The 21,768-nt window shown below is 53.9% G+C and overlaps 2 protein-coding genes and 1 long non-coding RNA gene across 10 annotated transcripts; 2 read left to right on the forward strand and 1 right to left on the reverse strand.

Annotated features, from left to right (window-relative positions):
- Positions 1-1,285: 1,285 nt before the first annotated feature.
- Positions 1,286-4,279, forward strand: NXT1 (nuclear transport factor 2 like export factor 1). Of its 4 annotated transcripts, XM_067707393.1 has the most exons (3): positions 1,286-1,534; positions 1,566-1,584; positions 3,613-4,279. In XM_067707393.1, exon 3 carries the CDS (start codon positions 3,672-3,674, stop codon positions 4,092-4,094), a length of 423 nt encoding a protein of 140 aa, XP_067563494.1. In that variant the 5' UTR covers positions 1,286-1,534; positions 1,566-1,584; positions 3,613-3,671; the 3' UTR covers positions 4,095-4,279. The 4 variants fall into 4 exon arrangements, with proteins under 4 accessions (XP_067563494.1, XP_067563491.1, XP_067563493.1 ...); XM_067707390.1 differs by having other exon boundaries at positions 1,286-1,584; positions 1,966-4,279; XM_067707392.1 differs by having other exon boundaries at positions 1,286-1,584.
- A 5,226-nt stretch (positions 4,280-9,505) lies between these two features.
- Positions 9,506-12,956, reverse strand: LOC137207483 (uncharacterized). Of its 4 annotated transcripts, XR_010935113.1 has the most exons (4): positions 12,432-12,692; positions 12,203-12,311; positions 11,122-11,377; positions 9,506-10,104 (listed from the first exon to the last, which is right to left on the reverse strand). It is a non-coding gene; the product is annotated as an uncharacterized lncRNA (long non-coding RNA). The 4 variants fall into 4 exon arrangements; XR_010935112.1 differs by lacking the exons at positions 9,506-10,104; positions 12,432-12,692 and adding an exon at positions 12,781-12,956 and having other exon boundaries at positions 10,817-11,377; XR_010935111.1 differs by lacking the exon at positions 9,506-10,104 and having other exon boundaries at positions 10,817-11,377; positions 12,471-12,692.
- Positions 12,957-13,125: 169 nt separating this feature from the next.
- Positions 13,126-21,385, forward strand: GZF1 (GDNF inducible zinc finger protein 1). 2 transcript variants are annotated; one of them, XM_067707394.1, is made up of 6 exons: positions 13,126-13,395; positions 14,303-15,722; positions 16,871-16,965; positions 18,380-18,547; positions 18,982-19,139; positions 19,433-21,385. In XM_067707394.1, exons 2-6 carry the CDS (start codon positions 14,326-14,328, stop codon positions 19,766-19,768), a joined length of 2,154 nt encoding a protein of 717 aa, XP_067563495.1. In that variant the 5' UTR covers positions 13,126-13,395; positions 14,303-14,325; the 3' UTR covers positions 19,769-21,385. The 2 variants fall into 2 exon arrangements, with proteins under 2 accessions (XP_067563495.1, XP_067563496.1); XM_067707395.1 differs by lacking the exon at positions 13,126-13,395 and adding an exon at positions 13,449-13,796.
- The last annotated feature ends 383 nt before the right edge of the window (positions 21,386-21,768 follow it).

Here is a 21,768-nt window from a genome sequence, read left to right on the forward strand (position 1 = left end):
CGCCCCCCTCAGCGTGGCAAGATGGCTGCAGCAGCACACATCACATGTCCAGGAGAAAGACAAACATCATCTTTTCCAAAATCCCCTGGCAAACTCCTCTAGGCTCAGTGGCCCTAACCAGGCATCCCACCACTCCAGAATTGTGCCCTTGGAGCCAGCGGTGTCTCTAACCTCCCAAACTCCAGAACCATAGGGGGAGTAAAAAACAGGTTTGCTTCCAAGAGCAATGGATTAAATGTTAGAGAGGAGTCATCACAACTAGAATGTTGTGGAGCAATGAATTGAACCCAGCCCTGTCTGTTCATTCAAACAGTACTTATCGCGCCCTTGCTGTGGGTCAGGCACAATTTAGATGCTGGAGACACAAATCTGAAAGCTTCCTGCCCTCCCATCCTCCCGCTGCTGGCTCTGCTGCCTCTCAGGCTTAAAGCCTTGTGTTTTCACCAGAACTTAGCGCTGGATTAATGTCCTCCTAACCAGCTTTTCTAGGACTGAAGTGGCTCTGTGACTCCAGGCTGTCATCTAATTTCTGTCTCTCGGCCTCCTCGTCTATAAAATCAGGAATAATGATACATCCCCCGAAGCTATGAGAACGAAATGACAAGGGCTGACATGGGAAACATAAGGAAACTTAAAAGCAGTGCGACATCCAACCCAGTGGACATGCAGGTCAACTCTCATTTTCATTCTACAGATTCGGAGTTTTGTACATTAAACTCCAATTTCACTGGCTCGGGCTTTGTAAAGTGTGAATACGTCTCCAAAGATGCGAGTTCAATTCACCTTTCTACTTAGCCTGCAACTTATTTGTTTATAATCCACACTTTTCATTGGGGGCGGAGGGGTCGCCTATATGGAAGAGCCCACCCAGTTTCTAAACTTGTCCTGAACACTGAGAGCAAGCTTTCCCTTAGGAAAGCAGACAAAGATACGCCCTAGCGTAGCCTAGTTGGGGTGAACGCACACACCCTGAAAACGCGGCGGCATCAATAAACTTCTCATGCCCGGCAGCTTTCGCGCAGCCGCGAGACAGCCCCGCCCCGAGAGTCGGGGACGGGACTTGCGAAGCTTCGTCCAATCAGAGGCCCCACCTAACGTCGGGCCGGAGTCTGTGATCCAGGTTGACCAATGAAGACTCGAGCGTGGATTTGCCGTGGTCTTCTGGGAAAGCGTCTCTCCTGGAAGCCGCCTCGCCTCTGCCACACATGGGCGGGGCTAGCCTGCGGTCCGCCGTCCCACTGGCTGGCACAGCTGCCCGTCACGGGGCGGGGGCGGAGGCCGGGCATTCGCGTCTGCGCGGGCTGAGGGGCCGCGCGCGGGAACCTGCGGAGGCGCCGACCGGACCAGGCGGTTGCTGGGAGGAAGGGGTTCGTTGGAGGCGGCTCTTCCTGGGCCGCTTCGGGCGAGCAGCCGAGGAGCGCGGAGCCTCGGCGGGCCCGACCCAAAAGTCCGTTGTGCCGCGGTCCGCGTGACCGGAGCCGCCCACGCCGACCCGGGTCGTTTCGCCCACGCCTACTCGGCTGACTGAGGCCCACGCTGTCCGGTGCTGACTAGGGCCGCCGCCCCGCTGTCACTCCCGCGCAGGTAGGTGCCCCACGCAGGTCGGTGCCCCCCACTCAGGTAGGTGACCCCCACCCAGCGCAGGTAGGTGCCCTTCGGGCAGGTAGGTAACCCCGTGCAGGTGAGTGACCCCTGCTCAAGTAGGTGACCCCCGCGCATATGGCTGACCCCCGCTTAGGTAGGTGACCCCCGCAGGTAGGTGCCCCCGACTCGGTTAAGTGATCCCCTCCCAGCGCAGGTAGGTGATCTCTGCTCAGGTAGGTGACCCCGTGCAGGTAAGTGCCCCCTGCTTAAGTAGGTGACCCCCGCGTAGGTCGGTACCCCCCAGCGCAGGTAGGTGGCCCCCGCGTGGTGGGGATGCCGGCTGGTCCCGCAGTGGGTCTTGGGCCGGTCGCAACCCCGCAGGAACGACCTCCCTCCCTGCGGACGCCCGGGCGGGCAGCCGGTTGAGCTGCGTTCGGGAGGCGGAGGCCCGAGGTGCTGGGGAATCGCGTGGACGCCGGTTGATGGGGAGTCCAGCGAGGGAGACGGGCCCACAGCGGGAAATGACAAACTGGCTATCCCGGAACCTTGAGCCCCAGACTGGACCCCAGAAGGGCAGGAGCCAGTGAGAGGACCGCGTCGTACCGGCAACAAGTTCTTGTAGTGACAAATCAGGGGTGTGACCTCCATCCACACGTAAGTTTTCTTTTCTCATTAGCGAAGTTGTTATAGTAACACCCTCATCCGTTCTCAGTGACCATTAAAGGACGTGGCGTACGAATGTAAAACACTAGGAAATAGGAGCTTGGCGTGAGTGTTTGGGAGGCTGGACTTGAGGTCCCCGAGGGGGTGACAGGACCCCGCATCAGCGCTCGGCACCCAACGCTGCTTTCTAGGTGGGAGCTCCCGCCCAGCCTGGCTAGTTCTCTCCTGGAGGCTCAGGCCTACACCTTCCTCCTCCCTTAAGAGTGCCTGACTCCTTCCCAACCCTGCCTGGGATCTTTTATCTCTTTCATAAGATGATTTTTTTTTTAAGGTTGTTGAAATTTAAAAAAATATTCAGTATTTAAGTTTGTAAATCTAAACCCATCCACTATTTTAGTAATGTTGTCCTCTGTTGGATTTTTGTTTAGTGAAATATTTTAATCGTGCAAAAAAGAATACAGCTATAATAGTTGTACCATACCCTGAAAAAAGGTAATAATAATTTTTCTTTGTGCTTTTGGACCTTTCTTTAAGGAAATGTGACATTTCGCCTACAGTTGAAATTCTAACTTGCTGCCACCACCCCGCACCCCGTAGAATTTCTTCCACCTGGCCTGTCTTTCCTCGGCTCACGGGGCTCCCCTGTGCTCCCAGGAGCTTGGCACCAGCTTAGCTTCTCAGAGCCCGTCATGAGGACTGTGGCCACCATGTTGGTCCCGTCCTGTCCTCATGGCATTTGCTCTCTTACCCTCTTAGGAAACCTGCCTCCTCCTTCACAGACCCTGTGGGTGAGCTGAGGGCCACTGTTCCCTTCCCCAGGGTGCAGCGTCTTTACCCGCTTCTCTAATTTTTTTTTGGCTGCACCACGCGGCATGTGGGATTTTAGTTCCCCGACCAGGGATTGAACCCGTGCCCCCTGCATTGGAAGCTTGGAACCCTTACCACTGGACCGCCAGGAAAGTCCCTTTACCCGCTTCTCTAGGGCAGTCACAGCTGTTCCATGCTTCCAGAAAAAAGCGGCCTTCCACTATCAGTTGTACTACAGCTTATAAAACGAAACCGTTAAAATTCATAGTAATAGCTACCACTGCGGACCATGTGGGTCTCAGGCTTTTTAACTAAGCACGTGGTGTACACGGCTTCTTTTCATCCAACACTGCAGTTATGCACAGCTGGGGATGGTCCCGTTTAAAGTGAGTGAACTGAGGCCTAGTCAGACCAGCTGTCAGCACCAGTGTGCGCCTAGAATCATCTCTCCACCATGTGTAGCTGTTCTGCCACCACCAGAGGAGGAGGATATTCATTTGTCCGGCAGGATGGGCAATGGCATTCACACAGGGTCTCTTTCACCTTCCTGCCCCACAGCCCGGCTCCCCCAGGTACAGGAAGCACCTGGGTGGAGGCCTTCCTCAGCGGGGCCAGAGATGGCGTCCGTGGACTTCAAGACCTATGTGGACCAGGCCTGCCGTGCCGCTGAGGAGTTCGTGAACGTGTACTACACCACCATGGACAAGAGGCGGCGGCTGCTGTCCCGCCTGTACATGGGCACGGCCACCTTGGTGTGGAACGGCAACGCCGTTTCGGGACAAGAGTCCTTGAGTGAGTTTTTTGAGATGCTGCCTTCCAGTGAGTTCCAAATCAACGTGGTAGACTGCCAGCCCGTTCACGATGAAGCCACCCCGAGCCAGACCACGGTCCTCGTGGTGATCTGTGGGACAGTGAAGTTTGAGGGCAACAAACAGCGGGACTTCAACCAGAACTTCATCCTGACAGCCCAGGCCTCGCCCAGCAACACGGTGTGGAAGATTGCCAGTGACTGCTTCCGGTTCCAGGACTGGGCCTGCTAGTGGCGTGGGGAGACACCCCCAGACTGAACCCTGCGCTCCCTCGAGTCCCAGGGGCGCTTTTCTCGGCGTACACTTGTTTGTCATAGCTGCCTTTTCAAAGTAGTAAAATTCTCTATTTTTCTACTTGCCCGGTAGAGACCCGGTCTCTGGAAATTCTGACGAATAAAATGATGATATGAACGTTGCTTCTTTTCCCCTCGCCTGATGTGTTTGGTAGGTTTTGGGGGAGGGGGAGCAAGAGAAGGAGGGTTAAAGGCAACAAGCTCAGCAGAAGGCACTGCAGAGGCTGAGGCCCAGGGCCGAGCACCTGCCCCAGGCACAGGTGTGCACACAGGTGTACGGGAGCCGGGCTCACAGCCTGCGCACACAGGAATCCGTTGGGACACTTTGAAAAATCACCAGGCTGCGCATCCCGGACCAAATACTTGTGAATATCTGAGGGTGGGGCTGGCGTTGGCATTTTACAAAAACAACCTAGCTGTCCATTAAGACACTTTAGAGCACATTAGAATCCCCTAAAGAGGTGCTGGGCCCTCCCTTAGCACCTGCGCTGGGAGTCACATGGATGAGAACAGGTGAGATACCTGGAGTTAGCTAATAATTGCTTGTAAGTGAAGCAGCTACACTGACTACTCCCTTACAAAGAGGAGGAGGAGAACTGCTTTTAAGAGGAAGAAGTACTGAGGTGGGGCTGGGGGGCATCAGAATTGGATGCTGGTTTTATTGACCCTGAGGACCAACCCTAACTGCATTTCTCCAAAGTAAAGAAAGAGAAGAAAACTAGAAGTTTCCATCATCCTTTGATTAATAGATGAGATCTTGTGGACACATGGCTTCCCTGGGTAAATCTGTGACAAAAGGTTGGGCTAGGGGTGTGGGTTAGGATTAGGAATGGGGGAATTTGATGTGTAGGCTGCACAGATAGCAGGGACCTCTACCCTGGGGCTGTGGCGTCCGCTGGGGATGGCTGGGCAAGGTGGACATTGCTGCTGTGTCGAGAAGGATCTCACTCCCCTCTGATAGAGCAAAGGGCCCTGACCCTGGGGATTGGACGGAGAGCTGGTGGGACAGGAACAGGGCAGGAGGCAGGACAGAGGCTGCTGTACGGGGGGCAGCTTGTACTTAAGGGCAAGCCCTGGTCAGTTTCCCTGGCTGAGATGCAGGCCTGAGCCCGGAGCCCTGCCTGGGGATTGTCTCAGGCGCTGGGTGATTGGGCCCCTGGGAGAGGCTAAGAGGAAGGTGGACATGGTCCTCAGGGTTCATAGAGTTGCTAGGGGAGCAAGAACCCCCCCAGAGCAGGAGGTCCATCCTCCAAGGCCAGATCTCAGCAGTGTTGGGGGCCTCAGAAAACCCACTCAAGTGCCCCAGGAGAGAAAAGATCCCAGGTTCAGTGACAGCCAACTCCTCTTACAGAATGCTCCCTTCCAAAGGCTAATGACTGAGAAACTCAGGGGTGATGGAGGTGGGCATGGGGCCAGAGGGGCTCCAGCCCGGCTGAGGGGGTCCAGGCGCAGAGCCTTCTAACAATTGAGGCTTCGGGGTATTTAGGTTAATGCAGGACTGTCTTATCTACAAGTGAGCACGTGTCATCAGGGTGTCCCCACCGAAGGGCATGAACTGCCCTCTGACCCCATCCCACTGAGAGCTCGGTCAGACATCACTTACTCTGTGGGTGGACCGAGCACCCTGGTTTGCCCAGGACTGGCGCTTCCCAGATGAGGCCGTCAATGCTATGATCAAGAAAGTCCCAGGAAAACCGGAACTAGCTGGTTACCCTACCCTCAGCCCAATTTCTGCCACAGACTAGTAAACTCTAAACAGTATGGTGGCTTCTAGAAATAGGCGAGGAGCGGAGTGGGGTGGGCCCATTAGTGCTGGGAGCAGGAGGGCATCAGGCTGTCCCACTGGGCCTGGTGAGCGGACATGTCCCCCAGCCACTTGAAGTGTGGCTCGTGTGACTGGGGCACTGGGTTTATACTTTATTCTAGTTAATTTCAACTTGAATAGCCATGGTGCTTGGTCCCTACTGTACTGGTGCAGGGATAAAGAGGAATGCTGGTCCGGAGACAGGTGGCTGGGAACTGGAAATGAGTGTGGCCGGGGCCTAGGCATAGGCCCAGGCGACAGAGGGGACACATGCCCCTTCTTAGCCGGAATGGGCCTCAGAACTGACCAGGTTGACATGAAGCACAGATCCCCGCTGCCATCTCCTAAGGAGAGAATTTTGTCCTGCCCATCAGGAGGCGAGGCCAGAAAGACCTTGTTCCTCGATTTCCCAAGCACATCAGTGTTACTGAACTCAGCTCCAGATGCTCAATGCTTGAAAATCAATACTCGAGAGGGAAGTGTTGGTAGAAATGGAAATTTTTTTTTTTTTGCAGTACGCGGGCCTCTCACTGTTGTGGCCTCGCCTGTTGCGGAGCACAGGCTCCGGACGCACAGGCTCAGCAGCCATGGCTCACGGGCCCAGCCGCTCCGTGGCATGTGGGATCCTCCCGGACCGGGGCACGAACCCGTGTACCCTGCATCGGCAGGCGGACTCTCAACCACTGCACCACCAGGGAAGCCCCGGAAAATGTTGTTTTGATCAGAAAGATGGCAATCTGGAGAGAAGGCAGACTCGTGTCCTGGAAATCCACCTCTAAAGATGCTGCTCCGCCATGAAAGGTTGTTTTTTTTTTAAATTCTTCTTTTTAAATTAATTTATTTTTTATTTATTTTTTTGGCTGTGTTGGGTCTTCGTTGCTGTGCGTGGGCTTTCTCTAGTTGCAGCGAGCGGGGGCTACTCTTCGATGCGGTGCACAGGCTTCTCATCACAGTGGCTTCTCTTTTTGTGGAGCACGGGCTCTAGGTGCATGGGCTTCAGTAGTTGTGGCACGTGGGCTCAGTAGTTGTATCACGCCAGCTCTAGAGCGCAGGCTCAGTAGTTGTGGCACATGGGCTTAGTTGCTCTGCGGCATGTGGGATCTTCCTGGACCAGGGATCAAACCCGTGTCCCTTGTATTGGCAGGCGGATTCTTAACCACTGCACCACCAGGGAAGTCCCTGCCATGAAAGTTTTAAAGAGAAAAGGGGACGTAATGTCAGTTAATCATGGAGCCAGGGTATCAGACTCGTAGCCATCTCCCACAGTGTGCAGGCTTGTCAACTCCTCATGATCTTTATTTTTTATTTTAAAAAATTTTTTGGCCGCACCATGCAGCTGGCAGGATCTTAGCTCCTCGACCAGGGATGTAACCCAGGCCCCGGCAGTGAAAGTGCCAAGTCCTAACCACTGGAGCACCAGGGGATTCCCAGCGTGATCTTTTCTTTAGATGCTGTCTTGTTCACAGTTTATTTATGCCATTACTGAGGGGAAGTTAGGGAATAGATCTGTACACCTGTTAATTCTTCTTCATTTTTATTTCTTTGATCTACGGAAAGAACCAACAGGTTAGGCAAGGTACTGTGTGATCAGAATTCGATAGGTGTGCTAGGGCAGGAGATGAGTAGAACATAGGGGCGCCTAGTTTAAGGTTAGTGACAATATAGCTTTGCTAAAGTGACAAGACAAAAGGGTGCCCCTTCGGAGAGCTCTTTCCTGCCAAAAGCTGCTTACATCAGCATCTCACCTGCTTCCTCCTTGAAATGAGGCACAAGATGGGCTTGAAACTTCTCCGGGAAAACCACCCTAAAGTAAATATAGATGCAACTTGGATCCAGACATGAAGACACTCCCTGCCTGTCCTCTGCCACCGTCCTGCTTGCGGCCTTGCAATTACTGTTGAGTTGTGGCCTCCCGGTTCGGAGAGGTAGGTGTGACAGGGGATGGGTCAGTCGGCTTATTTACCGTGACTTGTATGAAGTGTGAACATTGCCTTCTAACTAAGGCCAGGTGGGAGGGGAAAGGACAAGGCTTTAACCTGAATCTCCTGCTTTAGCCTGAAGATGAGCTATTTCACGGTCTCTCTAAGGAATGGTGTGCACGTATGTGTGTGTGCACGCCTGCTGCAGCTCTTCTTGCACTCCTCTCCTGCAGACCCAGCCAAGGCAACTAGGCCCTCCCCTCCCCCCAGGTGTCCCCTCCCTCAAACACTCCCCCAGCCAACCCCAAACACACAAGCCTGTTGTGGTTTTATTCAGAATTTCAGAACCAGGGCCTTCTATAGCAAAGATCGTTAAAAGCTAGCATTCAGGCCTGCACTTCAGCACAGCAGGGGCTCGCAGTCCCTCAGAAGGGGGCTTGAAAAGAAGAGGCAGACCTGTCCGTGATACGAATATGAAACAATCTGAGTTTCTTTGGTAGTCAGAAAACGAAGTTCAAACACTTTGTGGAATATTGACAACAGTTGTCACAGGCAGCGAGAACAACATCCCAAGAACTGCTCAAGGTACTTCGCACCATTTTCAACCTCATTTTACAGATGAGGAAACTGCTTTGTGTTTTTTTTGTTTTGTTTTGTTTTTTTAAAGATTCCATATAGGCTTGCTCTGTTTGCACGGACCTTCTGGAAGGATTGGCAAAAACGTAAGGACAGCTGCCCTTAGGGATTGGGTTCTAGGGTTTTAACGTGGAGACAAGGCATTTGCTGCCGCATGTCCTTGGACTTCATTTTTTATACAGTGCGCCCATCTTGTTTTTTAAATTAAAAGCTCACTTAAGAATCAGGACTCTGTTTTCGCTGCCAGAAGTAAGGGGTATTCAAGTTGTGGGCTCCTCGAGGAGTGGCCTTTTCCCCCACAGAGTGGCCAACCTGTGCCTGACCTGACCAGTGAAGTCTCCAAGTAGATGCTGCTTTGAAACATCCTGAGTTCTCGCAAAAATGGATGTTTTAAAACATTTAAAAATCACCACCTAGGCTTGTGAGAAGTTAGTGTAAAGTCCGGATATTTTGCCCAAATTGAAGGCAGGTGAAGACGTGCCCAAACTCAGACTCTTGATGGAGCCCCAGCTGCCCTAATACGCTTGGCCTGACCCACCGGAACCCGACCTCGCAGTGCACCGCACAGCCGAGACCGCGCAAGAAAACCTCGCCCGCCCTGCCGCCGCGACGCCGCCCAGAGGGTTGGAGGGAAGGCCGGGCTGACCCACCCAAATCGTGCGACCACCAGCCCGAGGCCTGGACGTAAGAGCCGCCTCCGTGCATCCGCCGGCCACTAAGGCGCGCTTCCGCGCGCACGCAAGGCGGCTGACATCATCATCAAGCGACGGCCCAGGACCAATCGGAAGATTGACTGTGACAATCTGAGATTATGACAGCCAGTGGGCGGTGAGTGCCTCGGAATCTGAGGCCCCAGCCCCGCCCCTCCAAAGCGTCGGGTGGGCGGGGCACAGCTTCTCCGCCCCTCCCTGGGCAGTTTAGAATTTGATGTGGCGAGTTCCTTCCGGTCTGGTTCTATAGATTTGCTTTTAAATCAGATCATTTCCTGGGTAAAATAGCGTACCTTCTTTATTCATTATAATATAGTGAGCATTGCATCAAACAATTCAACATTTTTCCAGCTTTAAGTATAATTGACAAATTGTCCATCTTTAAAGTGTACATGATGATTTGATAAACATATACATTGTGGAATGATTACAAGTTCCATTAAACATTTTTTAAAATGTGCATGGATATATTATAAATTATTCAGTTGTCTCCTTTTGGGCGAGTAGATGGTTTCCAAATTTTCACTAACATAATTACCTGAAAGTTGTTCACTCCACTTCCTCAGGATGGCTACAGGGCATTACTTGGAGATAAACATCTATTCCAACTGCTCCTGAGACTGCATTTCCCATGCAAACTTCTGCAACATCACAGGTTATGTTTAACTTCGGGTCAATTTGTTGTATTCATTGGTTTATCATTGCTTTTTATAGTATTCTCTTGTCTCTGCCATGTGTACACGTATGTGAGTTGTCTTTGTTCTTTGTTAGTTTTGCATTGGGCTGTTGGTGTTTTTTTCCTTGTTTTCCAAAGCTTCTTTGAATAGCCTGATGTACTTCCTACTTCGGAACCTGATCAGGTAGCATTTCTAAAGGGAACTGAAGATAAAACTTAAAATAATCATATCCAGTTTCTTCACTTGGTCAATCACTAAAGCTATTATGACCCTAAATAAAGAAGTCCTTTCAGCACTGAACGCTAACTAACTTGGGCAGAACACAGAATCCTGGCTGCTCTTTTCCACATATGCTGCTTCTACGTCTACTTGGACTTCTAGCACATTCTAAATACTTCGTGTGCTCTTTTAAACACTTAGGATCCTTGTTAGTGACAAAGTAAGACTGCAGTGGTGTTACGTTTTATATGAAATTGTCCTATAAAAAGCGGCGCATCACCTATTTTGACATTCTGTGTTGAAGCAAAGTTGATTTCAAAGCATTTGTGGCCAGATTAAGTTTATCCAAATGTGATGCTCATGATAAGAGGATATATGTTTTTTTTGTTTTGTTTTTGCGGTACACGGGCCTCTCACCGTTGTGGCTTCTCCCGTTGAGGAGCACAGGCTCTGGACGCGCAGGCTCAGTGGCCATGGCTCACGGGCCCAGCCGCTCCGCGGCATGTGGGATCTTCCCAGACTGGGGCATGAACCCGTGTCCCCTGCATCAGCAGGCGGACTCTCAACCACTGCGCCACCAGGGAAGCCCATAGATCCCTGGGCTTTTGTGAGAAGTCCTCCCATGTCCCCCCAGCATCTTAGAAACCACAACTTCTCGGTGTTCACTTTTGCACTCATGCAAACCAGACATGGAATTTCTAGGATGCTATTTAATCACACCCTCTCTAGTTCCCTTTTGACGTTTACCTGATCTGACAGGAGACAGCTCTATTTTGCTGTAGCTGGGGAGGCACGTGGTCTGCGCAGAGCTGAGCTGTGGAGGTTGTACCCTGGCTCTGTCTTGCTCTCTGTGTGATCTTGGGTAAGTTGGCTAACCTCCCTGTGCCTCAGTCTCCTCATCTGTATAATGGGGGTAATAATACTACCCCCCACACACACACACAGAGTTTTGTGAGAAGTGACTAATACTAGTAACTGGGGGTGGGTAGTAGTGACCCACCTTCTGTAACCATCAAGCACATTCTGTTCTTATTATCCTGAGACTTGGGACCAGTTTGGGGGAAGTTGCAGGGAGGAGATCCTTTTGCAGGAGGAAGTCGGGGCCCCACGTGCGGGAGGGCAGGAGAGTCGTAGGCTGGAGAAAGACTAAATTCAGTGTGTGCACCTGGGGCTGAGCCCAGCCTCCAGGAACTGAGATGGCTTCTGGAAATCCTCCTGAGATGGGGAGTGACAGCAGGATCCACTTCTGGGTGCACCTGGAGGTAGGAAGAGCCCATAGGTGTGTGAGGAGGGCAGGGCTGTTCTGGAACCAGCAGAGTCCTGCCGTGTTTTTTAGCTGCAGCAGAAAGTAGAGATTGTATGCGTTTGTACAAACCAGAAGCTAGAAAGTAGGGCGGGAAAGATGGCAGAACTGCTTTGTCCTGTTTGGGCTCCACTGTGAATAGCGGCCGACCCACTTCCCCAAGGTCTGGCTTGTGTGCTGACTACACCCAGGGAGGTCAAGTGGGCACAGTGCCAGGTATCACCATAGGTGGCAGGGAGGGCGGGTGGCATGTGCCCTGCATCGAGGAGGAGCCAGGCCCAGGCAAGCTGAGCACCATCTTCTGCCACGCGGCCTCCAGGCTTCCTGGCCCCGGGCTCCTTCTACCAGTGACACTGGGTCCATCAGGGCAAGGCCTCCCACTCTGTGGAAGCGCTTATAGCCCTAAACACAGACGCTGAAGGATGGTAAGTACAGTTATTTTCAAATGCTCCCTTTCCTTCCCCCCTGACAGCATTGAAAAGAGGCTGCTGTCCGAGACCTTCTTGCCTGGACCCTCTCACCCCGGCCCTGCTCCCCGTGTCCACACTGTATTCCAGCCGCTTCAGGCAGATGCTTTACAGGCTATGACTGAGACAGTAAGAGAGGAGTTGTTCTAGATCAGGGATCCCTAACCCCTGGGCCGTGGACCACTACCGGTCCACGGCCTGTTAGGAACCTGGCCGCACAGCAAGAGGTGAGCGGCGGGCAAAGCTTCATATGCAGCTCCCCATCGCTCACGTTACTGCCTGAACCGTCACCCCACCACCACCAAAAAAACCTGTCTTCCACGAAACCGGTCCCTGGTGCCAAAAGGGTTGGGGACCGCTGTTCCAGATGACTGCGCAGAGGATCTGTCTCATTTCTGGACGTTGTCTACACTGCATAACCTGAACCAGAAGACACCGGATGAGAGATCGGCCCAGGGTCCGCTGGGCGTTTGGGAGAAATGAGGACAAACGGAGGCTCGGAGTAGCGACGTGAAGCCTCTGGGACGCGAGGGCCCGTACCCTGGGGTCGCCGGCGAACGGCCGACGGCTTACACACACCCGGGAGCGGCGGCCGGAGCCCGAGGCTCGGAGGCTCTCGGAGCACAGACGGCCTCCGGTTCCGCTCCTGACTGCCTGCCCGCCTGCCGCGTGCCCAGAACGAACACAGCCGCCGACTCTGCAAGGCGCCGCTGGGTATCCAACAACCGCTTCTTGCGGCACGTGGAGGCGCCGAGCCCTCTCCCCGAGCCGCGCCCTCTCCTGCAACCTCCTCCCGCAACCTCCTCCGCCGCCCCGCCCCTCCACCTCCCTGCCCTCTCTCTCCGCCCCGCTCCTCCAGGGGCTCCACCCAATCCGGCGACCCGCCCACCTGCTGTACTGCCCATGGGCTGGAGCCGGGGCGGGACCCACGAGAGACGGTGTGCGTGCCCCGCAGATCACGTGACTTTCGGGGTGGGCCGGCCCTGCCCCCTCCGCGTAACGAGAAGCGCAGAGCCGCCGGCACAGTGCTCTGCGCAGGCGCAGACCGTGGTTCGCGGTGGGTGACGCAATCCTGCGCAGCCGGCCAGGCGTACGACGGCAGCGTGTGTCGGATCACGTAACTTCCCCGAATGGCCTCCGCAGTGGGACGTGCATGCGCAGGTCCTCCCCTACCCGCGAGGGACGGGGCCAGGCCCACCGCGGCCAATCGGCGTCGCCTTCGCCGGCGCCGCGCCCCGCCTCCCCATCCGTCGGGCAGACTGTCCGTTCCGGGGCCTAGTCCTCGGAAGCTCGGCGGCGGCGGCGGCGGCCGGGCGGTGTGTGCGCGGCCCGCGAGGAAGGGGGCGCTAGGCCTGGGTTCCGAGTCGGGCTCAGGGGCCACGCGCGGGCCGGGAGGCCGCCGGGGAGTCGGGGCTGGCCTAGCTGTCGGCGGGCGAGGGCAGAAGCAGCCACCTGCGGCCATTGCCCCGCCGACCGGCGGGCGCTGAGGAGCTGGACCGGGCAGGTGAGGCCGGCCTCAGGGACCCGGCCGAGCCTGGAGGCGGGCGGCAGATGCGGGAGCTAAAGGCGGGTGCGCCGGGGGGAGCGTCCGCGCCGGGTCCGGGAGGACGGATCCCCGGGCGGTCCGGGCTTGGCGGCGGGAAGGTGGTGCGCGGGGAGGCCCGAGTCCGGCCCGGCCGCCCTGTGACCTTGTCAGGGCCTCCCCCGTGACGCCTGCTCGAGGGTCGCCGGGACGGCCGGCGCGGCTGCAGCCCTCATGACGGCCTGTCAGCCTCCAGCACGGGAGCCACTGCGGCTCGGAGGTGTTGAGGGCCCTGCTCAGCGTAGCGCAGCTGTGCCCCCGGCGCAGTGCCCCGCATCGCTTCGCTGCAGTGACGGTGACTCCAGTAGGAGGGACTTAACGAGGTTGGAGAATGACTGTGAATTGTGGGCTACTTTCCATGAAATTTTCTTCATATAAAGTAGTTTAGTTGGTTGTTTTCAAAGGTAGACAAGGTTTGCTCTCATCCGTGGCCGCCATGTATTATATTTTGTTTTATTTGGTTTCCTGATCAAAGTAGTAGACGTTATTTATTGTTGCTATAAATTCTGTTAGTTTGGGGGTCTGGGTCTGTATGTAAATTACAAAATGACCTAGAGAAGCCAATTACTGCTTTAATGTATTTCATTAGTCATCACTTTATCTTTAGGGCAGTCTTAGTCTGTTTTCATGCAAATATTTCATGAAGGTGCATCAGGGCTTCAGAAAAATGCTAAGAAGTGATGCGTGACTTGAATCTGTACATGAGAAAAGTTAGGTTTAGATCGTTAATCAGCTTATATCCTCTAAAGAACTGATATAATCCTCATAATTTTTAATCCTTCTACTTCAGAGGTTGCTCATGCATGAATAATTCTTGGTTTGTTTTCAGAGCTGTTCCTGGGAAGAAGAAACATGGAGAGTGGTGCAGTTCTGCTGGAATCCAAGTCCTCCCCGCTTAACCTTCTGCATGAAATGCACCAGCTCCGGCTGCTGGGTCACCTGTGCGACGTGACTGTCAGCGTGGAGTACCAGGGCGTCCGGGAGGAATTCATGGCCCACAAGGCGGTGCTGGCAGCCACCAGCAAGTTTTTTAAGGAGGTGTTTCTTAACGAGAAGACTGCGGACGGCTCGAGGACTAACGTCTACTTAGACGAAGTGCAGGTGGCTGACTTCGCTTCTTTTCTTGAGTTTGTCTACACTGCAAAGGTCCAGGTGGAGGAAGATCGGGTGCAGCGAATGCTGGAAATGGCAGAAAAGCTGAAATGTTTGGACTTATCTGAAACTTGTTTCCAGTTGAAGAAACAGATGTTAGAGTCGGTACTTTTGGAGTTGCAGAATTTCTCGGAGTCTCAGGAGGCAGAAGGGAGCAGTGGCTCCCAGGTCTCTGCTGCTGTCTCCCCTGATGCTCGGGCAGGTGTGGCTGCGGACAGCCCTCTGGCCAACGGCGTCGCGGGTTCCTTGGATCCCCCAGCAGCAAGAATCGGCAACAGCCTGTTGCCAGATCTGCCCTCGAGAAAGTCCAGGGAGAAGCCAGACAAGAGAAAAGAGATCGCTAAGTCCCCCTACCCCAAGCTCAGAAGGGCTAGCGGGAGGCTGGCTGGGAGGAAGGTGTTCGTGGAAATCCCTAAAAAGAAGTACACTCGACGACTCCGAGAGCAGCAGAAGAGTGCCGAGCAGGACGCTGGGGACCGTGGGGGCCCCCGTGAGCCCAGCCCAGACGCCGGGGGAACGGTGAAGGAGCTGGTCACAGTCACGAAAGACGAGGAGGACGGCGGGGCTGGGGCCGAGGCGGAAGCAGTGCTGCCGAAGGCGGGGCAGGGGCAGGGGGAGGAGGACGAGGACGAGGATGAGGACGAGGAGGGGGAGGAGGGCGCGGGGAGGCGGAGGAGCAGCTTCCGGTGCACGCGCTGCGAGAAGGCCTTTCTGTACGAGAAGAGCTTCCTGAAGCACGTGCGGCACCACCACGGCGTGGCCACCGAGGTGGTACACCGCTGCGACACCTGCGGCCAGACCTTTGCCAACCGCTGCAACCTGAAGGGCCACCAGCGCCACGTGCACAGCAGCGAGCGCCACTTCCCGTGCGAGTTGTGCGGCAAGAAGTTCAAGAGGAAGAAGGACGTGAAGCGGCACGTGGTGCAGGTGCACGAGGGCGGCGGCGAGCGGCACCAGTGCCAGCAGTGCGGCAAGGGCCTGAGCTCCAAAACGGCGCTGCGGCTGCACGAGCGCACGCACACGGGCCACAAGCCCTACGGCTGCACCGAGTGCCCGGCCACCTTCTCGCAGCCCTCGGCCCTCAAGACCCACCTGAGGTAGGCACGGGCCGCCTCGAACCCCAGAACGCACGTGGAGACGTGGGGGGCGTGCAGGAGGCAGCCGGTGTGGCTGCCTCGCGGGATGGGTCACTTTTCAGTTCGCTCCCTCTCAAAGTCGGGGGCTGTGTTGAGCCTCTGGGTTCTCTCTCGAGGCAGAGATGCGGGCATGGCGCTCCCTGGGCACGGGCCCGGCTGATGGGGACCCGCGCTTCCCGCTCAGGCGCGGGGGCCTCTCCCGCTCCTGGTGCTGAGGCCTCCTGCCACCCTTGCCAAGTGGGGCCAACGACCCCGTCCCCCTTCCTGACCCTTCATTTGGGACTCAGTCCTGTGACCAGCTGGGTGGCTAGTCCCACTGAAGACCTCAGGAGGGCGACACTTCTTTGGGCTTGGAGAGAGCCTGTCGCCAATCTAAGCTCCAGGATTAGGACGGACAGGGACTCCAGTTACTGATTTTTGAAGTGTAGGTGGGTGACATTCAGTTTTTAAATAAATTCCCTTGCAGTGCTCAGTACTTATGCTTGAAATCCAGACAAAGCAGTTTTCTACTCTCCCCTAGATCTGCCATCATCCTGGGCCAGTCCAGGGGTGGGAGCTGGGTGTTTCTTGTCCTTTTATTGTCATTTATAGCCCGGCTCAGGAAAGGCTCAGTAAACATGGTGACAGCCACTCCATCCTCGCCCTGAAGTGCAGTGCTTACGCATGCACCCCAGGGACCGGCTGGCTTCGTGTGTTGATAACAGTTCTTTCTAGACTGTTACGTCAAACTAGGAAAGGATGGTAAACATTTTGATCACGGGGTACTTTTGTCAGCCATGGTTCCTAAGGTGTCTGTGGGTGACTGTTCTCAATGAGGGAGCTTTATAAATACCACACGGTGCTGTTTGGTGTTGCAAACAGCCTGCAGAGGCACAGCCTGTGCCTGCACCTGGGGGCAGCACGCGGGGGGACTCGGCGTCTGGCGGGGATGTGGCGGTCTTGACTCGGGCAGAGACTGATTTGGGGGTGAGAGTCCTGGGCCTCGCCGCCTTTCAGTCCTTCGCATTCGGGCTCCTGGAGCAAAGCGTCTCCCCAGGTGAGGGAGGAGATGGTAATGCAGAGTGAGCTTTGACACATCCTGAGTTACCCTCTGAATGTTGTGCTTTCAGAATTCACACAGGGGAAAAACCTTTTGTCTGTGATGAATGTGGTGCAAGATTCACTCAGAACCACATGCTGATTTATCATAAAAGGTGTCACACAGGTAAATACTCCATCGTGATTGAATGTCCTTCCTGGCTGTAGGAGGAAAACTGCAGTTTTCTTCATTTAGAAGTTGGCATCTGCCAAGTGGTTTAGGTTAAAGCCCTGACACGCTCTTCCGTCTGGTGAGTGAGCATAAGTAAATGAGTAAAATCCGCCCGCTGCCTCCAGGGCTGTGTGCTTGTGGCCATGACCTGAAAGAAATTGCTCAGAGTATGGGAAAAGCTGTATGCTGTTATCCCGCTTCTTGCCATCTCTAGGAACAGAGCATTAGAAGAAACCTGACTGTCCAACCCCAGGGAAGTGGTTCAGTAAATGGGTAAATCCACCCTGTCCCGTCCCAGGCCTTTCTGACTAAGGTCTCTGAATATTACGAAAAACACCTGTGTTTGGCTGTTGACTTGAAAAATGCACAACTGAGCATACAGTGAATCCCAGCTTTATTGAAAACCTGCAGAAATAAAAGTAGTTACATGCTGTGTTAAGGTGGGGGAATCATGAGGTTTTCAGAACTTCTGTGGTACGATTTCATCAGGTGAGGGAGAACATTTAAGCTCTTTATTCTGATTTTGTGCAGTGCTCCTGGGGTTCAGAGCCCTGGGGCGTGTGGAGTCTAGCTGTCGGGTACTGGGCTTATCACGCTAACCCAGTTCTGCTCCCATTTAAAAATGTTTACTTCTTTGACTGTCCTATGAGCCTCAAGTTCAAATGGTGAGATAGATGAGCCACTTAATGACATGAATTAATAGACTAAAATGAGCAGAATTGGTGTCTGATGGAAGACTGGGGTCGGGGGAGGTCAGGCCACCCCGAAGGATTAAGTTAGAATCGGTCATTTGATGAACATGCTAACATATTTGGATTTTATTAAAGCCAGTAGTTTTGTTTTGATGTTTGAGAAATTGGGGCACGCCTGACAGAGAAGTCTGGTTTGTGGGCCCTCAGGGCCCCAACTGCACAGCGTGAAGGGTGGACGCCCTCCTTGCCCTGACCCCACCCCCGGCGGCTGGGAGCTGCTCCAGGACAGCCCCGTGTGTCCACCGCACACTCCTCTCCCTTCAAGAGGGGCTTCTGTTCTGATAGAGACCCACAGAAGCCCTGTGAAAAAGTCCAGCTGTTCCACCAGACCAGTTGGCGAACTGTTTTCTTGTTTGGGATGACTGAATTTCCAAAACGTGAGCTGGCTGAATGCGCTCTTTAATTCTCATCTACTGGGATCTTTCCTGAGATTTCCAGGGACATTTTACACCAGCTCTCAGCAGGTAGCAAGCACTGGACACAAAGAGGTATTTTATGACAGTTTTAACTAGAAAAGAACGCGCTGCCTGCCAGGGCACTTGGGAGGGTGGACCCCATACTCCGCGTGTTCTAGCGCCCGTGTCTCTTCTAACTTCGTGTCTCATGTCTTCGTGTAGGTGAGAGGCCTTTCATGTGTGAAACGTGTGGCAAGAGTTTCGCTTCCAAGGAGTATTTAAAACATCACAACAGGATCCACACTGGGTCCAAACCCTTTAAATGTGAAGTTTGTTTCAGGACTTTTGCTCAGCGGAATTCGCTTTACCAGCATATCAAAGTCCACACAGGTATGGCCGGAATGTTGCCAGAGAAGGGAGGTCAGTGTGGCAAGAAAATATCCCGAAGGTTTTAGATTTTCTGGAAAATTATTTGGAATTTGGCTTTAAGTCGTGCGTCCTAATAGCATTTAAACATTTTTTGAGTGTCTAGTTTCTGGCTCTGACAAACTGGAAAGGTGTGAATGTGTGAACATGGATGTGGACGTGTGAACCCTTGAACACCTTGAGATTAGAATTAGGGGTGATGATCTGCACGTGCTGGTGAACACTCACACCCGCGCAGGGTCACTTACGACTGGAAAGCTGTGGGTGAGGCCACGGACCCCTGGGGCTCCTGCACGGTCGGCTGCTCGTGCCCGTGTCGCCCTCCCCCTGGCAGCTCGGGATGCCGGGCGGCCCAGAGCAGCCGGTAGCTCTCGTGTCCTCCGTCCCTTCCCTCCCAGGGGAGCGGCCCTACTGTTGTGACCAGTGTGGCAAGCAGTTCACGCAGCTCAACGCGCTCCAGCGCCACCATCGGATCCACACGGGGGAGAAGCCATTCATGTGCAATGCGTGCGGGCGGACGTTCACCGACAAGTCCACGCTCCGGCGGCACACCTCGGTGAGCGGCGGGCTGGCCCCCAGGCAGCTGCGGACAGCAGGGCCACCCGCCCCCTTCCCTGAGGCCCTCAGTCTGTAAGGGCGTCCCAGGGGAAGGCGGGGCAGCCAAGGCGGGGGTGAAGCAGGGCCCGGGGCATGCTGAGTTCTTTCTGGCAGGGACCACGGTGGCAGACACGTGTCTGACGGTTGGAGAAGGCTGTTGTACTTGGTAACGAGTGGCTGTGAATTGGGGGCTCTGCAGATCCTGGTTAGGGACACAGTGGGTGACCTTTCTGTTCTGCGTTTGGTCCGCAGATCCATGATAAGACAACTCCATGGAAGTCTTTCCTCGTCATCGTGGACAGCTCTCCCAAGGATGGCGATGGGCATAAGACTGAGCAGCCCGATGAAGAGTACACGCCATCCAAACTCTCTGATAAATTGCTGTCTTTCGCAGAAAATGGCCATTTTCACAACCTGGCCACTGTGCAGGGCAGCATGCCTGCCGTGCACGATGACAGTCCTGCGGACCCGGCCTGTAAGTCGGACGGCCCTGTGGGGTCCCAGGACACGCTGCTGGCCACCACCATCAACGAGCTTAGCGAGCTGACGCCGCAAACGGACGCGGGCCCACACAGCTCCACTCTCTGACTCACACGGACTAGAGCACGGGGTCACCTGCCCCGCGGTCCCAGCCTTGCACCTGCACGCATAAGGGCTGGACGCGAGCGTTCGTCAGGGGTCAAGAAGAACTGTGGGCAAAGAAGTGGGCAAGGATGGCTTCCGCAGTTTCTTGAATTTCTGCTAACTTGCACGTCTCTATCAAACCGTTTCTCATGCTTTCCCTTAGAAATCCTGATCTGCATGGTCTCAGCCACACTTTATCAGCAAACAAGGCAGTTAACATAACCTCACCTAATTCTGGTGGAATTATCCTAATGCTTGATGACCTTGACATTCCTGAGGCTGGGGTTACTGCTCAGCTTCTTCGTGGAAGTTTATTTCTGATACTTTAAAGCTATTTTTCTACCAACCTGAAGTAAAACTGGGACCATATATTTATTTTCAGCTGTTTCTTTCCTGTTGAAGCCAGTCAGGTGCTCTGGGACACTGGAATGGGGCTAAAGAGACAGATGACTGCACTTGTCCCCCTCTGCCCCGTTTGTAGGCACTGAACACTTGTGAAGTAGCTGCTCACGGCACACGTGCAACTAGGAAGTCTGTCATAAAATGGCCTGAGATGTGGCTACAGGTTTCATTTCTAAAAATCCAATTTTAAAAAGCTGTCCTACCAAAGACTAGCCGAAAACAGCATAGTAGTTTTTGCAAAGAGGTGTGAAAAATTAAGCCAGGGGCTTGAGAACACTTGAAACATAGTGTAGTTATTTTATCCACGAGTAGCACTGAGGTGGTGGTAGCCAATCTAAGAACACAGAATACTAGTAGTTTTGCTAGGTTCTTTTGACAATTTCTGTTATTTTCAGAAACCCAGCATTTCTCATTAACATGTCAAGACGCTGACACAGGCAAGTCACTGGCGCACATGTTCCCCCGGGAGCATGAGTGAATTTGGCAAAAGGGACCAAAAGCCTCCGTACACTCCTCTTTGATTAGCCTTAAGAGTGGACCATGGAACCGCCAACCTTGTTTTAAATGCACCTCTGTCTCATGCTGGCCTTTGGTAATTCCGCTGGCCTTACCCAGGCTGGTTCTTGATCCAGTGGTGAGGGCGGGTCGCCGTGCGCACAGTGCTTTGACTCACACGTGACCCAGGTAAAAAGAGAAGGGGAATTGTCACTAGTTGCTCTTTTTCTTACATTTAATTTATTACACTGCTGTTTCCTCGTTTTCTAAGAGGAAGGGTACTTTATGCAAGTCCGGGAAGAAGACACAGCTGCACGAAATGCCAGAAAAAGACCGAGGACACTTTCTTCCCCATGAGACGGTGACGTCAACACCGAAGGTGTCGAAGGCGTCCCAGGTGCTGACACGGGCTGCAGGTGGCAGTACTGATTCCACCTCCAGCTGTGACAGCGTGACCCACTTGTGTTCACAGAACAAAACAGTGACTCTCACACACAATTTACTCGAAAGGAGAATGAACCTGCCCGGCTAAGGAACTGTTTCTTGGGGTAAAGTCATCTTAATGAGAAGAAATTTAAATAATAGATTATTTTGTTACCTATCGGAATAATTTTTGTCTTGAATTTGTTTCTTTAGAAATTCTACAGAAAACTTTAATGTGTTAATAAATGTTTTGTAAAAATAGTTTCACAAGTCTAAGTTTATTTCCATTATTAGAATTTAGGTTCTACAGAAATAAGATTCCTGATTCATACAGGTAGCTTAATTCCCTGGTTCTTGGAGTCTCTCCACCTCCGTGCACTGCACGTGTGTTCCTGACACAGGACAGGCCTGGCCCCGCATGCGCTCGGCCTCGGTAGCTGGTGCCAGGCGGCGGGGAGGGGCCCAGCCTCATTGCAGCCACGGTGACTCTGTGCCTCAGAGGCTCCTCCATCTACGGTCACTTCTCTGCTTCCCGAGAGGGGACAAGAGGGCTGCCGCCCCAAACCCTGCCGAAGATGCATCTCACCTCGGGGATTTGTGGGGTGTCTTCGTTTCTCCCCATCCAGGTGCTCTGTTGCCACGTG

Source organism: Pseudorca crassidens, chromosome 15, assembly GCF_039906515.1.
Source record: "Pseudorca crassidens isolate mPseCra1 chromosome 15, mPseCra1.hap1, whole genome shotgun sequence".
NCBI lineage: Eukaryota > Metazoa > Chordata > Mammalia > Artiodactyla > Delphinidae > Pseudorca > Pseudorca crassidens.